This window comes from Electrophorus electricus, chromosome 14 (genome assembly GCF_041902795.1).
Source record: "Electrophorus electricus isolate QZ-2024a chromosome 14, ASM4190279v1, whole genome shotgun sequence".
NCBI lineage: Eukaryota > Metazoa > Chordata > Actinopteri > Gymnotiformes > Gymnotidae > Electrophorus > Electrophorus electricus.
The window spans coordinates 21,794,000-21,812,637 of NC_137510.1; the positions used below are offsets into that span (position 1 = coordinate 21,794,000).

General features: G+C 44.3%; 1 protein-coding gene across 1 annotated transcript; it reads right to left on the bottom strand.

The window, feature by feature from the left end:
- Positions 1-1,485: 1,485 nt before the first annotated feature.
- On the bottom strand, positions 1,486-13,831 carry skap2 (src kinase associated phosphoprotein 2). Its single transcript, XM_027000050.3, has 12 exons — positions 13,731-13,831; positions 13,144-13,249; positions 12,997-13,022; positions 11,984-12,064; positions 9,824-9,904; positions 9,515-9,598; positions 9,170-9,294; positions 8,961-9,024; positions 8,735-8,851; positions 8,380-8,454; positions 6,605-6,720; positions 1,486-2,064 (listed from the first exon to the last, which is right to left on the bottom strand). Exons 1-12 carry the CDS (start codon positions 13,768-13,770, stop codon positions 1,972-1,974), a joined length of 1,008 nt encoding a protein of 335 aa, XP_026855851.2. The 5' UTR covers positions 13,771-13,831; the 3' UTR covers positions 1,486-1,971.
- Between the last annotated feature and the right edge of the window lie 4,807 nt (positions 13,832-18,638).

Sequence of the window (18,638 nt, forward strand, 5' to 3'; positions counted from 1 at the left end):
AAACCAGAAGGGGGCTGAAGTGTGTGAATGACAAAGAAATATGGTGGAGGTGGTAGTCCCCCTAATACATCGATGCTTTAATACGTCCCAGTTAAAAATCCCTGTTCATCGCAAAAGAGAGAATCACAGTGAATAAATTATGTCCTACTGTAAATATAAAATACAAAAGGCTAATTCCTGCATATACCCCGAAAGGCAGAATTGTGTGCTTTGGACCTAAGGGTATATCATTTATTCAGTATTTCCTGACTTTACAGGTTACAAATGACTCATTAAAATATTTTTTTTTCATTTTTCTGATTGTCATGATTATAGTAAAGAACAGCCTTAATTTGCGCTTTAGAATGCTGTTTAAAGTGTTTTAGATTATTGATAACATTGTTTAACCAATGCACAGCCAGTCCTGACAGCGACGGGAGCAAATATACACACATCATATGCCACATACAGCCGGTGTCGATTCAACGGTGTGCTAATTAAGATGATCGCATAGCCAGAGGGCGTCTGATTCGAGATCATCGCTGTGGAAGAAGATGTTAAAAACGGCAGGTCGGGACTGGTGCATTTTACAAGCAAACGGTGAACTGGCGGAACTGCGAGGCACCATCTGTAGCAAGTGGTTAACAGCGCATGTTAACAGAGTCAGGATCATCTACACAGGTGCAGCCGTAAAATTAGAAAGCACCATCAAAATGTGTATTTAAAATAAATCCAGCATTTCAACAGAGACCGAGTTTTTGTTTTTACTGTTTTGTGCACCGCTGCCGGAGTCAGGCCGTCAATGAGGTGGAAGGTCTGGCGAGTGCCTAGACTGGCACGTCAACTCTGCGGCATTAGTATACATCGCGGCGTTATGTAATCAGCGAATTAAAATGTCTTCAGTATTTATTGTGGGCATCTCGGCTGAATGAATTAATATGCTAATAGAAACAATTCATTTGGGAGCATTCTGAGAAGGTAACGGTCTGACTCGTGTTTTTAATTAAGTTTTTCACTTCAGTGCCCAGACATTCTGTGGATGTCAGTGCGGCAGTACGCATGGACCATGAAGACAGAAGCCAGTACACCAAGCCAATCTCTCCCACACAAGAGAATCAATGCCCCAACTAAATAACTGCTATTTGATTTGTTTGTATGTTTTAGCATAAAAAGGTCAGATGCTTTCTTTCTTGTGTGTTAATTTTAGCATATATATCAAAAGCATGAATGGAGAGCGGAAGAATATATTTGATAAAATTTAATTTCATGCATCAGAGGCAAAGGAGTAGTCACTGAGTATTTTAGTGCTGTTTTTAAATAATCTATTATCTACATTAAATGATGTAAAATTAATTTATACATATGAAATGTAAGTAGAGATCCTCACCTAAGTATGACATCCAAAAAACCTTAAATCTCTACTGCCACCTGGTGGCAGTTTCAAATATCACTGTACAGGCACCTGCAACTTCCTAGCATAACCAAAAAAGTATGACTAAATATGTATATTTTTCAAAAAGCTTTATTTCACAATCCTTACTTTTCTTTTTGCTAATACAACTTAAATACAAAACAATTACAACACAAACATCCTACTCTTGTTACACTTTTATATAGCTGATATACTAATAAACAAATGAATAATTTCAATAACAATACAAACATTTACTTGACATGGACACGTTTGAAACTAAAAGGTGGTTGTGGCACAGTCTCATCACAGAGAATTCACAGAGTATGGAAATAAATAGTGGCGCCCCTGCCTTTTGGCATGAATTACATTGTAAATAATGTGGAATGTGAGAGCAGAAACATACCCTACAATAGTGATAGAGAGGTAACATTGGAGCGATCGGTACGTATACCACAGTTTCGGCTCTGTGTGAGAGCGTGGCCGCTTTGTGCTCCCAGTACTGTCGTTCAGGAGTGGTGAGACGCAAGAGAGAAGGCTGGGGTCACCACAGGACTCTGCTGTCGCGCACGTCGAGCCGCTCACAGAACGTACATCTCCGTCAGGTAGTTTTTGGGCACTATGCCGATCGTGCCCTTCATCTCCCCAACCCACCAGCCGAAAGTGTCATACTCCTAAAAGGAGAGAGCACGGATGAGAAGACCAAGAAATAAACCAGCAGTCGTGTGCTCCAGCCAACCCTGAGAACTGCTCCCCTGCCTTCGTGACAGGCAGACTCCAGCACGACCCAGCCAGCAGAGCTGGGACTCCAGGCCAGGGCAGGTCCCACAGGCAACGGTCAACGAGCGTCACTGTCTCAGTGCACATCAATCAGTTCGCCTGCGATTTCAGTCATATTCCATCTGCTCTATATCTCTGCCTTTCCCAGAGCTGCTCAAGGACACTTGTCTTGCAGACATATCACCAACAGCACTAGAAAACTAGTTTATATTAGCACATTTGTTGTGAACAACTTGGGGTGGGGGGCTTTCCTATAGAGACACACCGTTAAGATGGATGTATAGCACTGTACAATCTCATGTAGCAGAGGGAGATAAAGATGATAGTCCCTCTCTCATCAACTATATCACTTTTGCAAAAAACACACTGTGGCTGCGGTTTTTGACAGACACCTTGTCAGCTGAGGAAGGAGAGGGAGGCCGAAATGAGAGCTGTTAAAATGAAAGACGCTAAAAATGAGAGACACTCCTCAGAGGGGAGCAGCGGTGGGGCTGGAGATGGAGAGATAGAGTGACCGCCCGCCCGTGGGAGAGCCAACAGGACCGTCTCAGGCTCCTCACAGACAGAGTGTGACCCCCAAAACTAGGTCTGCTTAACTGTGGATCCAGGACCTCATTTCCCAACAGGGCTGCTCAGCATCAGTCACATAAAGTAGACAGAGAGACGGCAACTGGCCAACCAGAGGCTTCGCAACCAGCACAATCAGCGTGCAGGGAGCCTTTTATTACTCTAGTGGGGCAGCCGACGGTCGAAACTAATCTAATATTCTAAGCACCTCAGCTCCAGAGCAAAAGAGGATTCAGGCTGCTGGTAAAATATATTTGGAATGGACAGCCTTGCGTTTTTGGCCACGGCTCACACACCCGTAGCAGAGGAAGATGTTCAGCAGATATCAAGTGAACCTCTCTGTTAGACATTCCAAATGGAACACTTCAGAAAAGAGAATAATGACCGTCCAGGCTTAAACTGTCGAGTGAGCGCTGCAGCAACAAGAGGCCTGGCGTGTCCCCGAACATCTCTATTTAGCGCGCAGCGTCGCGCAGCAGCCCGTCCCTCACGGCGATGCCTGACGTCTCGAACCCTTCGTCTCTCTGATGCGCCGAGCTTTGATCTCGGCGGAGCACACGACACGCACCCCATTCATCTGCGCGCCTCTCCACCTGGCGGGGGGGGGGGGGGGGTGGTATGTGGTTTGCATCACCCCGGCGCAGGAGGTAAACGTGGAGCCGCGTGGCCCTCCGCTCGAACCAGACGGACCTAAGCGATTCCGGGTGTGCGTCCCGGCACATGACGGGGTGTGTAGAGTGGAGTGGTTGCTCAGTCGTGCTGCTGACAGTTCTTACAGACATGCACCGTAGCGGAGGAGGAGGAGACCCGGGCCCTCTACACTGCAGGATGAGCCGAGAGCGGGAACAAGCCGTTCTCCATCATCTAAGATCAGCAGTAGACACAGCAGTGTAAACGCTGGGCTTTTTTGTTTTTAATTGTGCACGCATATCTAACCAAATGTGAAACCAAATGTGAAATAAGTGAATATCTTGTGCTGAGCTTCGGGTTAGGGGAGTGGCCAGCCCAGACTATGCGGTGAAGAGGTGTCCTCCACGAGACAGACCCCACACAGAGAAGCATAAACAGTACAGCCCACTTATCCAGGCTGCACCGGGTACCTCAGGAAATAAGTATGGCCTGTGTGAAGGGGAAGCTTCCTGTGGCTGTCCTTTCAAACACACACACACACACCTCACTGACAGGGGCCTCATTGGTGGCGCGGGGCCACTCTGCTGATCAAGCGCTGGCTGGGGCATGCGAGAGTGCGGGCATGCGGACGTCCAAGAGGGGCCACGCAGTTTAGCAGGCCTGTGTGACAAGTGAGTCAATACACAATAGCAGGACCACGCACCTACGTGTCTCCCACTCACTCAGACTCAAACACACGCACACGTGCACACATAAACGCTCGAAAAAGACCAATTATTTTTATTTCCATCAGTAATGTGCGGGACCATGGCTTATGGCCAATGCATGGAGTGTATCCATAATTTTGCAGCTCATGGAACATTTATGATTCTGGAGCGCATAGTTTAGTTAATGCATAGGGGTCTGTGTCTAATGGCTGCTGCACAGTACAAAATGCTTTAGATATGGATCCACACCAATAAACTATTGCATATTTCATACATGCATAAACAGATAGATAAGATAAAATAATTAAGACAAATGTTTTAAAGGCATTATTTTAAAATACAACACCTTTTTAATAGCTTATGAACATAATGAATATTTTTTATTCGTTGCTCACATCATATAGAGATGTTGCAGCTTAAAGGCTAATGATTAATATGCAAGGCCAGCATTCGCCCTAATGGATCAAGTGATACAGCATTTACAAAGTGACTATTTACACAGCATAACTTTGGACATGCAATCACACTCCCCTTACATATTGGTTTTGCCTTTAAAAGAGGGGGGTGTGTATGTATGTATGTATGGGTATAGATGTGTGTGTGTGTGTGTGTGTGTGTGCGTGTGTGTGTGCGTGTGTGTGTGCGTGGTGTGTGCGTGTGTGTGGTGTGTGCGTGTGTGTGTGCATGCGCGTGTGCGTGCGTTTCTAACTGTGTGTGTATGCAGGCATGTCTGTCTGTGTGATTTAGGGCCCAGACACCTCCCCTTGGTCTGATGGTCAATACCCTTTCAGAGGGGCTGTGGGTCTGCCTGGCTAATAGTGGGGAGGGGGCAGGGGAGTCCCACAGCTGCTGCATGGCCAAGGGGAAGGAGCCTGGCCACTAATAGCCCCACCAGTCTGCTCTCCAGACTGCCCTGAATTGCCTATAAGACACAGCTGGACACTAAAGCCAGGGCCGGAGCTGGGGGGCAGGGGCTCCAGCACAAAGGGCTGCAGCAACAGCCACAGCCCAGCAGACAAACAGCAAAGAACAACCACAGCCCCAGCGAGCAAACAATCACACCTTTCTTATGTGGCTAAAGGAACAAAAAAGACAGACGTGTTTATGATGCGTGCTTAGAATATTTAAAAATTCACAGTAAGTCAAAGAACATTTTTTTTTAAATGACATTTCATTTTGCATCCTTTCCATGGAATAAATTATCATTATTTTGATTTTCAAATGTAGACTATATCATGTAACTAAAAGGTGTCCTTGACGGTTCTTCAGTCTGTGAAATGCGTCGATACCATTCGCAGCCACCAGGTGGCAGACGTGGTCTTCTAAAGACAGATCCTGCACCTCATTCAGTCTTACATTCTGTCACTTTCAGGCAGCTTACGGACTTCTAATGTAACGTGATGATTTCCCAATATATATATATATATATATATATATATATATATATATAAATAAAATCTCCACCAAGAATTATGGATTTTTCGACATTTCTGAAAATGGGTTGTCATCTGCACTTCTCGTGATGATACATTATCTCGTTTTACAGCGACGGCTAATATGTGCCGTCTGTCTCCCCTGCAGAAGCGCTTGGAGAATGTGAATGGACTGAGAACACTAAGCTTTCACAGGGCATTACAATGCCTCAGCTCTACAAGGCTTTCCATGTGAAATCAACCCAGCGCATTACCTTTTTAGAACGCCTTCTGTCTACAACTTAGGAAATGAGGAAATGAACAGAGAGAATCAGCAAATAGAGACCATTAAGAATATTAAATCAGAGCTGAATTTAACAACTTCATACACAGAGAGCATTTCCATAAACAGAAGGCTATGTTTCTAGGAACAGGGAGCCAGCCTGACTTTAAATGAAGTTAATATGAAGATTATCTATCTAAACCTCTTAGCAAGTCCTAACCTCACAGCCAGGCTCTACACAGCTGGCCTGCACATTACAACTGACAGGTATGGGAAGTTGTTCTGCAGCACACCTGGTGCAAATCTAGAGGTGGATTTTGTAGCTTCCTGAGAACACAGACTGGCATTAACAGCACAACCAGTGAGAGGTGGGACAGAGCTCTGCTGAAGGTCTGTGGACTATAGCCCTAACCAAACATGGCATCAAGCCTCCCTACAGGACACTGCGCGTGTGCGCAGACACACAGATTCGCGCGCAGCTGATGGAGGGAGACGCGAAGGTGGCAGAATGCTACAGGCTGCCAGGCCTTTGCGCTGTGAGCCAAAAACACTAAAACCGTTTCCGTAGTGACAACACTAATCCCATCATTGCACACTGGGAGAAGGTTCATCTAAGTGAGCCAGACTGCAACCCTGCTCCTGGCCAGAGGCACTGGACCTGGCAGGTCAAACAGTGCGCCCCGCGGGTGATCACGCAACACACAAACACCACTTCTAACCAATCTTCGCTAATCTCTGACCAATCGCCGCTACTTCCTGTAATATTTTCTGCTTCTAAAAATGTAAGGTTTCTGGTGTGTGCAGAACTTTGCAGCTGTTGTAGCTGCTCCCGTACCCTGCTGAGAATGTAGATGGCATCTCCTCTCTTGAAGGACAACTCGTCGGGCTGGTCCCCATTGCAGTCCCACAATCCCTGGAAGTAGTTTGCGTAGTCCGTGTTCTTATTTACGGCTGGGTGGAAAAAGAGAAAACCTTTACACAGAATCAGCTCAGATGTGAAACATTAATGAAAGATCCAAATAAGAGATCTGAGGGCTAGAAAACACAGATGAACCATGATGTCATGGTAAAACCTGGGACAGTTCTAAAGCCTCAATATTATATATATATATATATATATATATATATATATATAGACAGCTGTCCACAGCGATAACGTGGCAGTATTGTGTTTATTTCTGCCATATCAAGTAAAACGTCCAGCAGTGGGCAGCAGAGAGCAGAAACTGTAGCCGAGGAAGTGAAAAGAACGGTCAGAACAGAACGGTCCCAGTCTTAGCTGAGCCACTCACTGTCATGCTGTCTACTAAAATCAGTCACTTCAAATTTATATTCGGCTGAATTATAGATCTTAAAAAGATGAAGGAAAATAATTATTTCAAACCACACATTAAGTATTTTACAATTCTAGGGATCATTGGACAAACACTGATGTGAACCATGCAAACAGAGAATGCTTTCAGAATGTTTAGAATATAAATATACTCTGTTAACTGGTAATCATCTAAAATGCAATTGCTCAACACCAATAGACTCCAAACTGTGCTCAATAGTAACAGTGAACATGACGGTGCATCTTTTCCACATGTCAGGTCTTGCACATTTTCACTCCAAGGAAGCATACTTGCTTCACCTTGTGTTTTGAAATGGCTGTAAGTCAGCCATGCAGACTTACAGGCACCTGTGGCTCAAGATAAAACTGTTACAAAAACAAAATCATTCGCTGATGCCAAAACTGGAAGAGAGATGCCTCGCTGTCAATTTCTAAGCTGTGTCACTTTGCCTGAAAAGAACTTCTGCTTTGTGCCACATAACCCCATCGAGTGCGGTTTATGGCAGTAGCTGTAAGCCCCTTTTCTTCCCTCTCCCCAACTTCACGCTCGGCTCTGCTGCACAGGCTGGCCCCTCTTCCGAAGCATCTGTCACGAGATCCTGCCTGAGCCGCGGCTCCCTGTCAGCAGGACTTCCTGTGCTGCAAGCCGAGTGCAGAGGGCCAGGGAGGGCCCCTGCGCGCGCCGCTGGCAGCCCCGGCTCCGCGTTTCCTGCCAGCGCCCGCTGGCCAACACTCGGCGGGGCACACGCCGCTCCCGCCCGGGGAAACCGCACGAAAAGAGAAGGGGAGTAGCCCCAGAGCAGATCACCACACCCACAATTTCCAGCTCATGTATTTTAGGTGCCAAACTCGATTCAAAACCACTCCCCAATAAACCAGGTCAGTAAAATTGAAAGGGGGACGAGAAAAAACAGTAACCACATAGAGACCGATAAGGTGTACCACTGTGGTGCTTAGTTTGCAAGCATCATCTGCAGTGCTGACAGCAGGCTGGTGCTGTCCTTAAAGGCTGCCCTCATCTTCCTCCACACACACACACACACACACACACACACACACACACACACACACACACACACACACACACACCTTCCCCTCCACCACCGCTTAGAGCACGCAATCCACCCACACCCTCCCGTAACCCTCTCGAGCCAGCGGAAGGGGCAGCGGCCAGGCCGGATCTCTAACGAATGTCTGCGTGCGAAGGGGCAGGAAAGGTGTGCGGGAGCCCAGAGAAAGAGGAGCCCAGCACGGACCGCCGACCTCCCTGGAGTTACCTGTGCCTGGACCTGGAGGAGGAGGCTTGCTGACCGGCTCAGGTGTTGGTTTAATAGGTTGAGGCATCTCGTCCTCTGAGACAGAAAGTTCAGGTAATGAGACGTCAGTTTAACACAAAAGGGGGAAAAAAAAATTCCCCTTCCAAGTTTCCCATACAAAAGACAATCATATCAATCATACAGTGCAACGTTCAATGAGTATTTGTTTGGATTCGGAGGAGTGCTTTTCATTTGGTCATAATCTCGCAATCCTGTTCCTATCCAGTCGCATTACACTTTTAAGACATTTATTTGGGGGTCCTCCCTTGCTGTATGAACATCATTTTAAACAGAGCAAGCACGTGAAATATCAAACCAGGAAGTTCCTCATAGATGTCGTCGTCAGTGGGCTCAGACATGGCGGCTGGGTTCATGGGCAAGCAGTCATCGTACATTTCTTCCTCATCCTCCAACGGAATGATGCCTTCCAGGTCTATGCGTGAGTGCAGATAAGGGCATGAGTTGGTTCGCTGTCGTTCCTATTGGACTTGTGGAATTAAAAAATCGGGGACAAAAATCACGGACAAAACCAATGGTCCCACCTTTCATCACAAAGCCAATCTGCTCCACCCACTCCTCCGCCTCCCTCTGAGAGGAGGCACAGAACTAGGAAGAGAAAGCAGACAAGTAATGATTAGCTAGAATAATAATACCCCACCACCACAACCACCACCACTGAGAGAACCCTACGCTAGGTTTACACAGGCGAAGTGAAGGTGAGCTTTAATCGAGCACAGGAAATGAAACCCACCTGGTAAACACGTTTGTCGGGTGCAGATATCTCAAAGCAACAGTCCTTCCTAGAATCTTTGCGTAGGGTGTTGTTTATTTTGATAGCGTAGCCGTCAATATTAAACTCTCCCTTCTGCTGCTTGTCTGGTGAGATATATCAGAATTATGTATGAAGTATACATGTGAAGTGTATAAGTGTTCATTTGATCACTATACCGCAACAACGCTGTTGATATAGTCAGTTAAAATGAGTGATGAAATGTCACTTTTGTCCAAACATTTGAATGTCTAGTACACATTATTATTATTATTATTATTATCTTTTTTTTTGGAAAGAAACACATGAAAATGAATATGATCACACCTTTCTCACTGCCATAATAATAGAACGTGTGGTTGCTTAGCGCACACCATCTCTTCTGCCACTCTGGACCAAAGAAGCTGTGGTCTGGCAAAGGGCAAATGTTACAGGTAACAGACAAACTAAGAAAAAGTTACACATTACAGACCAACTGAGAAGACACTGGTTACATGTTAGACTCAGATGGAAGACAATGGTTACATGATACAGGTAAACTGAGAAGGCAACAGTTACAGGCAAAATGAGAAGACAGACAAGGTGTGTGTGTGTGTGTGTGTGTGGGGGGGGGGGGGGGGGGGGTGCACTGCCCACCTTTGCGGCGTTTCTCCAGGTAGCCACTCTTGAAGACAGATGGGAGGTCTTGGGCAGCCACAGCTGGGGCCTGCTGAACACCTGAAGAAGCCCAACACACCTGATTTAGGGACTAGTACAGGGCATTTGGGCTGGCTTCACCGCTTTTAGTACCCAAACCTGGCGAAACCTGTACAGGCATTAGGAAAACTGCTTTCAAGCTTTCTAAACAAAGGCATACACGGAATGGAAACGATAACACTCAATCATATACACTGTTTTGACCTATTTGAATGCATCAGATAGGGAAGCACTCCACAGAGAAGCATGATACACTAGAATGCAGCAAATAAGCATCCTTTGTTTGCATTGCAAAACTGGGCAGTGCTGCAATCCCTCTTGTATATACTTGCGTGAGTGAGATAACATAAGTTATGAATCCCCTTCTGTACATCTTCTTCACTGCTGTTGACAGATGCATGAGATATATCCATAGAGAGTGAACAGGACAAACAGGCCTTCGGCTAGGAGAACTATACTACAAATCAAACCAAAGAGAATATGATACGTGACCAAGCATACCAGACCCGTAGGAAAATTCAGTCATTTGCATACTACTATCGATGTTTTCATTTAATGCATTCAAAATCAACTAAACTTCCATGCACGGTTCATTTTTTCGATTTCTGTTCATGTCTCTGTCCATCTGGGGCCCGAAGACTTCACTTGAAATCTAAAAAAAGCAGGCACTCTCAGTTTGCAGCGCTGATGACATGTGTGAGCAGTGGTTGGCAAGTTTTCTGCAAGCGACATCCGTTAAGTAGCTGACGCACTCGGTCTCAGGCAGGGCCAAAGACGAGGACGACGATGACAGCAACAATAACAGGCCTGCCAAATGGAACCTGCCAAAGGAGTTCTTAATGGGACTATTGCAGGACATTCTTCTAACAGGAACAAACGATAAACTACACTCCCTTTTAGGCAAAGGACGATCTTTTAGACAGCCTGTGCTTAATCAGGACAGATGAGTCTCCATTTTGATAGGACAGGAGCCAAGTGAAAATAAAGTTCTACTTTTCCCTAGTGTGCTGTCCACATTTGCTTAAGCTCATTCCTGAAAAGCAGTACTGGCTCTGAGAGCTTCCTCTCACTGCTAGAGCAGCTGTGCTATCAGCACACTGAGGGCAAAAGAACTATAAAACACCCCAGTTCTACGGGGCAGTAAAACCTATGGTGCACTAACACACACACACACGCACGCACACACACACACACATACGCGCGCGCACACACACACACACACACACACGCGCACACACACACGCGCACACACACACGCGCACACACACACGCGCACACACACACGCGCACACACACACGCGCACACACACACGCGCACACACACACACACACACACACACACACACACACACACACACACGCACACACCAGCCAGGGATGTCCGAGCCTTCATGTGATAAGAAGTGCACCTTGATTTTAAAAGTGTTAGATATACTGATTGTTTTTTTTCTTGGTTAAGCCTCATTCAAAAGGGTCCTCTTAGCTGCGACTAATAAAACAAGGAAGTGGGGGGGGGGGGGTCTGAAATGACATTGGCTGTGGGCGGCATTGTCTAAGGTTCATGTCATAAAGCACTGGTGCCCGGACAAAAGGAACGGTCAGTCTCTGACGCCGGGGCTTTTTAGCCATTCCCGGTCCTGTTGCTGGGCTACAGCGCCCATTCAACAGTCGCTTCAGCTCATGTACAGCTCTCAAAGACAGAGGGAAAGAAGTAAGTACACATCAATGAAAAGGACAGACCTTGTAGTTAATAGGGTGCGATGCTGGAGGACATAATTAAGCCCACTGCTCAGCTCTGATGGACTACGGGTTCGAATGTTTTTAATTGGCATAAACTGAAGCTGGTGGCTGTAGTTTGTACTGCTCCTGACAGCCAATCCTTTTGTTTACATGGACAATAGTCTTTGCCAAAGAAAAATGGTTAAAGGGGAAAGCAGCTACTTTGTGTTCGAATCACAGTTGTGCCATATGTTACCCATGACCAGGGGCGCATGAGGGCCTGATGAAGTCCATATAGGAAACTTTGCAATAATGCTTGTATATGTAAGGGGAGGGATCTCGAGTAATACAGTTTGCGGACTCGAGCAGCGCAGCACCCACCATCGTACGCAGCTTCCTCGTCCCGGTCCCCACCATCGTTATTGCTGTCTGCGTCCTCCGGTTCGTCTCCCTCTTCCTCCCCTACATGACAAAGTCTTCATCAGCACACGGACCAACAGGACATCAGCAGCCCCCACACCAGCTTGCCCATTATAGCCACACACACAAGGTGTGAGCGATCACCTCTGTTGGCACGTCACCGGGAACGTCACGCCCAGAGGGCCCACGGTGTTCATTTTCTTAAACTGGTGTTCCATAGAGAATGGTGATCGACCGAAATAACTTTGACATACAAAAGACACAACACTTTGCATATACTTTGTATAGTGAAATATCAGCTGAGGGGAAACTGTGCACCTGTTACACCAGACTTTTCATGCTGTGAGGAGTAAGAATATTTCAGGAAGCTATGGTAACCTGTTTATGGAAATATGTGCAAATAGACCAATGCTTGGGAACCAATTAAAGCTTTCCTCTTACTGCCAACTTACGACATGGGAGGAAAGTTTAGAAAAATATTCAGTTTACAAAAAATATTTTTTTAAAAATACACCTCCCATAAAAAGAACATGAAAGCATATGAAATTGCAAGCAAATTTCAGAGGTCAATAAGGAACAGACCTTTGTGTTTAGGAACACAAAATTATATTTCCTGAACACAGCTCGGTGAGTTTCAGTTGCAGTCTATATAATTCTCAGCTTCCTCTAGACATCTAAGATGGTCTCGCCTAAAGATGAAAATGTGCCTCTACTAAGTAGAGGAATTAATAAGTATAGTTTACTAACAGTATTCATATGGTTTGTATAATGTTTAATACAAATTACTTTATATATATTTGGATTGTACTTGTATTTGGACACAAAGAGTAATTTGTGTAGTGCTGTGGAGTGGAGAACTAACAGTAGTGCATGTTGCCTAAGAGAGCAGATTTCAACTTCTCTATTCCTGTAATGTGTACCCGCTCCCCCGACTTTGATCTATCAAACGCTAACACACACAACAGAAAACTTACGTTTTTCCTTGAAATCCTGCAAATAACTGGGGGCAGGGGGGGGGGGGGATATTTGGAAATTAAATTACGTTATTTGCAACACATACATACACATTTCTTTGCAAAACGTTCTATAAACTGTTAAGACTTCAGCACAGATGCCCATACCTTGCTTTGACCTCTCTTATCCTCTTGATAAAGGCATCCCTTTTCTCCTTAGCCTTCTTACTCAAATTCTCACCTTTCAGAACTTCTGTCAGGTAGGTCTCAAAATCTGAGAACACAGATTAACCTTTAAATATAGCTTTCTTCTTTTAACACTCCATCGTTCAGACCATTAAAAGGACTGATTTTGCCATCCACCAAGTGGCACATAGTGGATACATAGAGCCTCTAGAGCTGGAAGCAAAGTTGATCATGAGCCATTGATTCCAGGGTACCCTCAAACCCACACACGATTTAAAAGTGCTCTGAAAAGGTATGTTAACTAGCTACTCCCACTTAAAGCCCTACCACAATTAATTTATGAGCCAGATCATATAAAACGTAAAAGGTCCTGTTTGGATTATGAACTTTCGACATGTCTGTTTTGTCTTCTAGCAGTCTTTCCACACATCATCCATCAATGTTTTCAACTTCCTCTTCAATGCCCCCAAAATACTAATAAACGTAAGCGTCTCTATCGTTACGGTTAAGAGGATTAGAAATGTGGTAAATAGTTCGCAGCTTTGTTGTTCATTGCGACAGACCGATACCTGCGACGAGTGCGATTAAATCCTCCGGGATAGAGCGCATTCTGAGTCTGACACTGGGCGCTGTTTGCTCTCCGGCCACTGTAGTCCTCGAAACACGGAAGTTTCCAGTGGGCTGGTTGAAGGACACGGAAGCAGACGTGTGTTAAAACTAACACCTCAGTTTAAAAATGTCGAGGACATACGTCCTCATGTGTGCTTTAGGTTACATCCGCACTTACGGCTCTAAAACCCACGGCGTACCCACGGGGGACAATAATTTATCATTCGTGCGTGACTGGATAATTTAGCTGTCTGTACCATATAATCATCGAGATGATTCATATTAATTTATCTGCAAAATCTCCTTCGGTGTCAGTGACTATCAGTGATTTTGCATGAGTAAAGGTCACGGGGGAAAGCTCCAAAAGAATAAAATACATATGCAGATAATATCTGTCTTACTAAGACATCTCAATGTTTCTCTAAAAAATACGAGAAGAACATTTATTTTATCATTAAAACTATGAATATTATACTGCTGCCTTGCAACTATTTCAACAATTGCTCCATATATTTTATACAGGATTCTGAGCAGCCTGTTCCAGAAGCTGCTGCCTCGTTGTTTTCAGAGGAGCCCTCTTAGCCCAAGCAGAGAGGCCGGTGAAGACTGAGGAAGATGCAGGGCTTGCATACACAGAGCCCAGCTCCTCTGTCTGGGGCTCCCCTCTCACTCCTTCTCAGCCTCTGGTCCTGCAGTTTTTCACAGAGATTACTGCTGTGTACAGAGCCCCAGACGAACTGCCAGGAGACCTGTATTGTGTCATTACCCAATCCCCCCCCCCCCCCCTCTCTCTCTCTCTCTCTCTCTCTCTCTATCTATCTATCTATCTATCTATCTATCTATCTATCTATCTATCTATCTATCTATCTATCTATCTATCTATTTCAGGAAAGCAGAAGAATTTGAATCAGAATATTCTGTTCAGGTGCAGATACATTTATTGAGATAAACACCACGAAACACAATCACTCATCACTGATAGCAGATAGAAGGGGCTTGGATCCTTATTTGCATACCAGGCACAGGTTTATAAAGAAAACTTTATCATGTCAGAAAAGTAACTTTTTGCAAAGTGAAAAAAAACCCTATTAACTTACAGAGTTAATGCAAGAGTTAATGCAATGTCGAAAGTGCTCGCGTGCCATATGTACTGAGAGTTGGAGTTCCCTCTGCTCTAGCAGTGCGCAGCAGTGCATGAACCTCAGTTGACCTGGCTACAGCTCCATCCAGCATGCAGGGGGAGAGGAGAGGTGGTGTGACCTTTGACCTTGAGAAGAACAGGGCAGCACACTCGTATCTCATCCCCTGTGAGACAGCCCTGTTTGATCTGGACTCACCTCAGTTCACGCGTCTTAGTTTCTGGCACCGACCTAAGGGGGAGGAATGTGGATGTGTGTGTGTGTGTATGTGTGTCTGTCGGGCATATGTGCATGTGTTTGTGTGTGTTTATATTTTAAACCCTCGAATTTTTCAGGATTTTAATCAGGAAGGATTGCATAAAAACTTATTTTCTTGCTGTTTACCCTATATTACTTTTCACCTTAAACAACTTTATCACTTCAGTGCATGAGGGTTCTACTAAAGTAGATAGAAAGATTTGAGTATAAAAATAATGTTTGTGTACAATGATATGCTAAGCAGATTTCATATATTTCATCACAAATTTCACTATCTTGCCACAATTGTTTTCTATGATTATGTTGATATGATGGATACTGTTAAGTGTTACCCTGTGTCTTTTCCACTGTTTCTGACACATGCATATTTTTAATAATGCTTTAAACTATTGCTTTGCTGTCTGAGTCTTCTGGAAGCTGGATTATGCAGTATTCATATTTCAGTTGCAAAATACAAGAAACATTTATTTGGAAATCACCTTGCAAGATGTAAAGGAACTTGTACTGTGTATAGTTGGAGACCATAGTCCTGTTGCCATGCACAGTTTGTGTTATTTGTCCTCCGACTCTTCGTCAATGGCCAGTTTTGACCACGGGATCACAGCTGGGTGGGTATTTTCGGGGGCCGGGCCAGTCCTCGACCAGTGTGACAGCTGCATGCAAAAACTCCAGCATCCCTGCTGTGCCTCGTTCATATCAGCGCAACTCCCGTTGCCATGCCACTGCCTCCACTGCTGTGTTCGGAATCACTGCCACCCAAACGATACATGGTCAGCAACGATCCTGGGATAGATATGCCTGACAACAACTGTGCATTGTAATAAATGGGTCTCTCATTGTACACCTATAAAATGGACATGTAAGAATGACCTAATAAAATAGCCAGTGAATGAATCAACGTAGGAAGGCATTTTTAAGAATGTGGCTGGTGAGTCTACAAGGCTGTCTGAAAAAAAGAAGTTTTTCAGTTTGCCCCTATAGGGGGAATCTTCATGGTGTCAGATAAAACTCTTTCATAGGACACATGTAAAGAACAGCAACTGATAGTGAACGGTCTTCTAAACTGGAGGGTTTGTTATGCTGGCATACCTTATCCAAAAACCCACTGTGATATTAAAGCTTTCGGGCCTCTGACATTCAATCTACTTTGCCAGGATGTACCATGAAGAGATTTGAACCTGTGACCTGTGCAAAATGAAGCACTGTGCCATTCATTACTACTATAATATTGCAATTCAAGTTATATAACTACCAAAATAGTAGTATTACCGCTGTTGTGTTCATGTCTGAAAAGATTCATTTAATAATTGAAAGGAGTATTCAAAAGCAATAAAGGTTTTGCATGTTTAAATAGCTGCAGCCCAACAATATCAAGATTGCTTTATGTGTATAGACATCAAATGCATTTAGTTTGCAAAACACTATGCAGGATAGATGTAGCTAACGAACATGACCTGGGGTGTGCTGCAGACAGCTCAGCCCAGCATCAGAAACATCTGATCAGCCTGAAGGGAGCATGTGACCAACAGCACTTACCACTGTAAAGGCACCTGCCTGGAGGGTACAGTGAAAGAACTCTGTGGTGGATGTGAGGGCACTTTTTGCCCCTTGGCCTTTAAAAGATTAGGCTGCTCAGGTGTTGTTTTCAAATAGCTTAGAATTAGCTTACATGGAAACCTTCAACTCTTTCTTTTGAAGTCAACTTCTTAAAAAATGAAGCAGAGAGAAGAGTCAGCTGAAGAGAGAGAAAAATTGACCTTTAATCGTCATCATATTCATCCTCGGTGAGATCAAGCACATCACTTTAGGTCACTTCTGGACTGATACAAATGTGGCTTGACTCATCGCTCTGCAGAACTGTGGGCATTACACACACACACACACACACACACACACACACACACACACACACACAAACATATACACACACATACATACATACACACACATACATATACACACACATACATACACACATACACACACACACAGTCTCATTTAATTGGTGTCTCTCTAGAGGTTCCTCGGTGCTGCAGATATACACATAAATGTGACTCCAATTGTGGATCTTTGAAACCCCACACTTGAATTCTCTGATATTAAACACAGTGTCTGCTATTGGGTTCAACTTAATCAGCGACAATACACAATTTGCCCATAACTATGCCGTAAATGTAACACTGCAATAGGCCACTGCTATCAAGCCAATTTGTTTGTGACTGTTCCCAAGTCAGTATCTTACTTCTACATGACTATGGTAAGAAGGTGTGTATGTATGCTCTTAATTCCTTTACAGTTACATATAATAGCACAATACATTCACGACAAATGCTTTCTATGTAGAATCTATCTGCTTACTAATGATCTTAGTGTGGGTACACAGGCTAATATCAGCTACTGCTTGCAGATCTACTGCATGTGCTGGCCAAAAACATTAAAGCCTGACGACCATCCCTGTTTGGTAGGGGGAACTCGAGAACTCAGACCGAGACATGCTCTATCAAATAATGAAGGTGGTTTTCTGCAGCGCCGTTGGCAAGCCAAGGTTACATGAGAATGAGGAAAAGGACCATAAAAAAACAAATGCCATGTTTCTATGGAAACCAGCCAAAGGCTGACCATATTGGTTTTAAGGGCTATATAGGCGCAGTAGCCCATCTTGGTGGAACATCAGTGGGGTTTCCCTTCTGTTACCAGGAGGAATTATGCACTGATCTGGCTTTATACCTCCTGCACATGGAACAAGGTCTTGATAATGCCTTTTGACTCTTAAAGGTATCAAAAATACTCACACCCATGCACAGGCCAATGAAGATGCTCAGAATCATATCGCTAAGCAACTGGAGGATATATACATGTCGCATTCACTGGTCAAATGTTCCAAGATAAAACTGGAATCTGAGTCACTTATAATGACCTTTATGCATGTCACGCTCATGGTCTACATCACACGGTGGCTTGTGCTTTCAAGGGATATTGTGTCTGAGATCTGACCATCAAACTTTATGGCCAGCTCTAATAGACATAACAAGGGCATTACACAGCTGAAAATGTCCATAAAATAGCATTAATGAAAAACAGTGTAGCTGGAAAGAGACTTAATAAACTGTGATGAGTATTGGCTATGGTTGAGTTTCACAATCAGATGTTCTTACTATCAATCAAGACATCATTATGCCTTGTATTTACACATGAATTCAAGAAAGATGGTGAGTTGTTATCAGCGAAAGCAAAACCAGATATTCAAATCTTTAAAGTTCAGATTCTAGATTCTCTTGCAGTGGGGTTAACCACATCTTTTGCAGTTTAGCCTGAGTGTGCTTTGGGCTATTTTGGAGCTCTGAAGCTTATTTACCAATGGTTAGTCTGAAATATCAACCTTGTTCCAGTCTAGATTTGAACCATTCTTAAGTGTAAGTGCACTTGTTTTAAATCTGCTCAGATAGTCTATTCCTACCCAGAGTAATACAG